The sequence below is a fragment of the Erpetoichthys calabaricus genome, chromosome 2 (assembly GCF_900747795.2).
Source record: "Erpetoichthys calabaricus chromosome 2, fErpCal1.3, whole genome shotgun sequence".
Taxonomy (NCBI): domain Eukaryota; kingdom Metazoa; phylum Chordata; class Cladistia; order Polypteriformes; family Polypteridae; genus Erpetoichthys; species Erpetoichthys calabaricus.
The window spans coordinates 5,714,828-5,718,940 of record NC_041395.2 but is presented as its reverse complement, the minus strand read 5'-3'; the positions used below and the strand labels follow the sequence as shown (position 1 = coordinate 5,718,940).

Genomic DNA, 4,113 nt, shown 5'->3' with positions numbered 1-4,113 from the left:
GACTCACCAGTCTTATAATGAAGTACGCAATATCAAGAGACATGCGTCTGACTTAAGCCCCTTCGCGCCGTTCCAAAGTGAAGCTATTTCAGAAGATTATATTGCACAGATGAAAAACCGCTTTACTGATATTTTAAAAGTGTTACGGACACCTTTATTTAAAAGGTCTTGTTCCATAAGAGTAAACGTGTAATAGATTCATTTTTACAGTAACCACCCTAAAGGGTTTTCCGAGTAGAAACTGAAGCAACACGTACATACACATACAAACATGTCTGTCAGTTTCAGATGAATGACCCCCCACAGGTGCTTGGAGTTCCGCTTTCCTTTGCTGTTTCCGATTTAATTTGACGTTCTGAAGCTGCGGGAGGTGAAGTCGTTACCAGCTGAATGCGCTTTGCAGAGCCGCCGACGTGCGGGCCAGCGGCTTGTCTTTCTCGTTCGAGTTATTCCTGCGACTTTTTCTTTTCGCTCCTGCTGTTGTTTCTTTATGACACAAGCCGTCTTTTCCCACCGATAATGAGCCCAACTGTGCATAGCCTGTACTGTTTTGGACTCCGATACTCTTTAGAAACATAAAATGAAAGAATGTCATAAAATAAAAGGAAAAAAACAGTCCGATTTAAAGCACAACGCTGGTCATCACGCAGTTCACGGCCGGCGTTATCTTTTTCTTCTTCCAGGCGAACATCTTTTTCAACTGTCCTCTGAAATTGTCGTGTAGCCACGCGTACAGAATGGCATTGGTGCAGGCAGACATCATGGCGAACCAGTGACACAGAAGCTGGATGAGGTTGAAGTACTGCTTGTTGATGAGGTTGATGTCGATGTCCTTCATCATGTTGAAGATGTGCAGCGGCAGCCAGCAGACGGCGAACGCCGCCACGACCAGCACGAGCAGGCGAAAGGTCTTGCGCCTCCTCGCCCGGTCCCACTCCGCCTGGCTCTGGGTGAAGTTCCCGGGCACCACCCTGTTCTTGAGCTTCACTGAAATGCGCAGGCACGACAAGGAGATGACGCTCAGCGGGAGCACGTAGGTCAGCAGCAGGGTGCTGTAAGCGTAGGCCAGGCGTTCCTTCTCCATGCCCACCCAGAACTCCTCGCAAATGGAAAAATCGAGCTGCGGGAATTCGACATGATAGGTGTGGGCAAGGGCCGGAGCGGCCAAGGCACAAGAGAGCAGCCAGATGACCGTCAGGATGTAGGCGCAGGTGGGGATGGTGAGTCGCCGTCTGAGGGGGTAAACCGTGGCGTAAAACCGGTCCACCGCGATCACCGTCAGGGTGAAGACCGACACGAAGACGGTCACCGGCTGCATGAGGAACACGAAGTAGCACATGAACATCCCAAAGACCCAGCCGCGGGGCTCAAAGGCGTAGGCCAGCGTGAGAGGCACGCAGGTGGCGCACATCAACATGTCCGAGAAGGCCAGGTTACCGATGAGGAAGTTGGTCACGTTGTGCATCTTCTTGGTCTTGCAGATGACGTAAATGAGCAAGTAGTTCCCAAAGACGCCAATGACCACGACGAAGGAGTAGCACGGGATGATGAGCGGCTTGAAGGACTGCAGGAGCTGCAGGCCGGTGAACTGGTGCCATGTTTTATTGGAGCTGATTCCGGCCAGGAGACTCTGGGTGGAAGACAAATTGCCAAGGTTCATCTTGAGGTCGCTGAACCCACCACTCTGGACGAGGCTGCTGCTGCTTCGTAAGACATTGCTGTCCGATGGTGGACGCACCTGCAGAGAAGAGAAGTCATACTGATGAATGGGGGAGCGCAAAAGGGGGAGGAAAAGAGAGAGATGCTGAAGATACACAGGAAAGGCGCTATATATGGGCTGACCAGATTTTCACAGTCCCAAAACGGGACACCGTTTATTAATCAGGCCACCAAGTACGTGCCGTTAGATTATTTAGACAGGCGATAATCGAAAAGTGGAGATGGCCTTATAATCCCGTGCACGTTTATGGAAATGACCAGCCTGCTAAAAACAGGACATTGTGTTATATTCTAATTATTTAACAGGAGGCAGTGCATTAAAACGGGACTGTCCCAGAAAGGGGGGGGGGGGCGTCAGGTCCCACTTATTATATATAATAAAGATACTTTATAACGCGAAATTCATTTCACATCTTATGTCAAACCCGGCGATGGACTGGCGTCCTGTCCGGGAGTTGTTCCTGCCTAAAATGAAGGGTGCCAAAGAGGTTCTTCAGAGCGATGCCACAGAGGAGCCATTTTTGGTACCCAAAAGAACCATCCACAAAAGAAGCCTTATTTAGATCTATCAAGGGGTCCATAAATTACCTTGAATATATGATAACGGATTTGCGAAATCCCTCCGAGGCCGAGGTCAGTTTTTCTAGATCTGTTCATGTCCTGCCAGGTAACCTGCTACGTATATTGAAGAGCTCAAATTGCAGGTTTGTCCGCAAATTAAGAATCTTTTCGAAGCTCAAAAGAATTATCTTGATATGCAAAGAATCTTCACACAATTAAATCTAGAACCACCCAACCCAGGAAAATGCCACGAAAGAACCAGGATCTTTAAGGGTGTGGGCTCCAGCTTCACTGATGTGCTGTCCAGGTTAAGCGAATATGAAAATAGATGGCTGGATGGATCTTCTATCGTGCTGCTTCCTCTAGGTCCAGTCCACGCTTAAATACTGGCCCGAACTCTGCGCACGTTCTCGTCGTGTTTGCGCACAAGACCCAAACCATCAACGGTTAATTAATTGGCAACTCCAAACTGGCAAGTCGGTGCCTGCTGTGAGCCCAGTACCGCCTGGTTAAGCCAATGTCATATTACACGAGTATAGTCTATAGGGTATGTCAGACTTGCCGACCGAAGCGGTGTCGAGTAGTATGGTCGCGTTCATTGTTGACTCACCTGTGATGGCCGAACGACAAAACGCTGAAGATTTCTTTCTCGTGAGTGAAGGCGCCGACGCCTAAAATCACTTCTGCCATCTGCGCCCCACCCACGAACTCCGGCTGCGCTCGTCCCAGGATGGACAGGCTCCGGTGCGCCAGCTTTTTCCGTTGGCTGCAGTTGCTTTGACGTTACCGTGCTTGTCTCAAGGCAGGAGTCGGTAGGTTGCCGTTTTCCTTAGACGCCGATTACTGCGCTGGCGCTCCTGGCCGGGGTTCAGGAGTTGCAAGTGCTCTTCGTATTCTAAAGAGGATCAGACAAGTAATCCGAGAAGAGCCCAACATCAGATGGAGTCTAAATGTCAAAAAAGCTCTCGTTCTTTCCCGAAAACTGTCATGCTGGAATAAACGATTCCGATATCCAAGCGAAAATGATTACCATTGTATTAAAATTCGGTGCCTTTCGTTTCTCCGTATCTCCATATTAATTTAATCTGTTCATTTCAGGAGTAACTAGTAAAGACGGACACAGCCAGTTTTCTTTCCATTAACAGAAGCACCTGGCGGCTCTCCGTGCCATTTAAACGTTCGTTTCAACGAAGTATCTATCCTTCAGCAGGTGAAGCGTCCTTTTCTCTTTTCCACGCAGTACAAATCTGCCGTGCGGACGCTAGGCGGCGCCTGTTCTCTGTTAATCCTGTCCACCTCAGCGTGTTCGCAGAACTTCATTCAGTGATTTTTGTTTTCGTTGCCATATGAACCCGAATGATTGCAAATGAGAAGCAGACATGAAGTGTTCTGCCTCATAACCTGCTCTGGCCAATGCAATCATTGAAATATTCATAAGTGCTTGGCGGCATTCGAGCGTGCCATCGCGTTAAATATAGGACCAATTTCATTCAGGAGCTCCTATCGGGCTTGGATAAATGAGATGGGCGTTCCACTTCGCCGTCCTTCATTTAGAGCTTGCTGCAGCGATTTCAGAATACATTAAAACGAGTGAAAAAAATATATACACACGCAACCAAAATAGTTTTGTAATATCCCTCTTCCTTGTGCCGTGGCGGAATCTTTCCTAAGAAACACACACACCGATGTGTTACCGAGAGCGGCTTCACTGACTGCATCTTCAAGCCTTCTGCTAAATCAGACCAGGCCGTGTCGAGTCCTCCTAAACTGGTCGGTGCCCCGCATTTTTATAACGGGGTCACATAAAAGCAGAAAGCAGGCAAAGAGGGAACG

The 4,113-nt window shown here is 48.7% G+C and overlaps 1 protein-coding gene across 1 annotated transcript; it reads right to left on the bottom strand.

Annotated features, from left to right (window-relative positions):
- Nucleotides 1-448: 448 nt before the first annotated feature.
- On the bottom strand, nucleotides 449-3,842 carry LOC114669414 (prolactin-releasing peptide receptor). Its single transcript, XM_028825629.2, has 2 exons — nucleotides 2,891-3,842; nucleotides 449-1,738 (listed from the first exon to the last, which is right to left on the bottom strand). Exon 2 carries the CDS (start codon nucleotides 1,658-1,660, stop codon nucleotides 623-625), a length of 1,038 nt encoding a protein of 345 aa, XP_028681462.1. The 5' UTR covers nucleotides 1,661-1,738; nucleotides 2,891-3,842; the 3' UTR covers nucleotides 449-622.
- Between the last annotated feature and the right edge of the window lie 271 nt (nucleotides 3,843-4,113).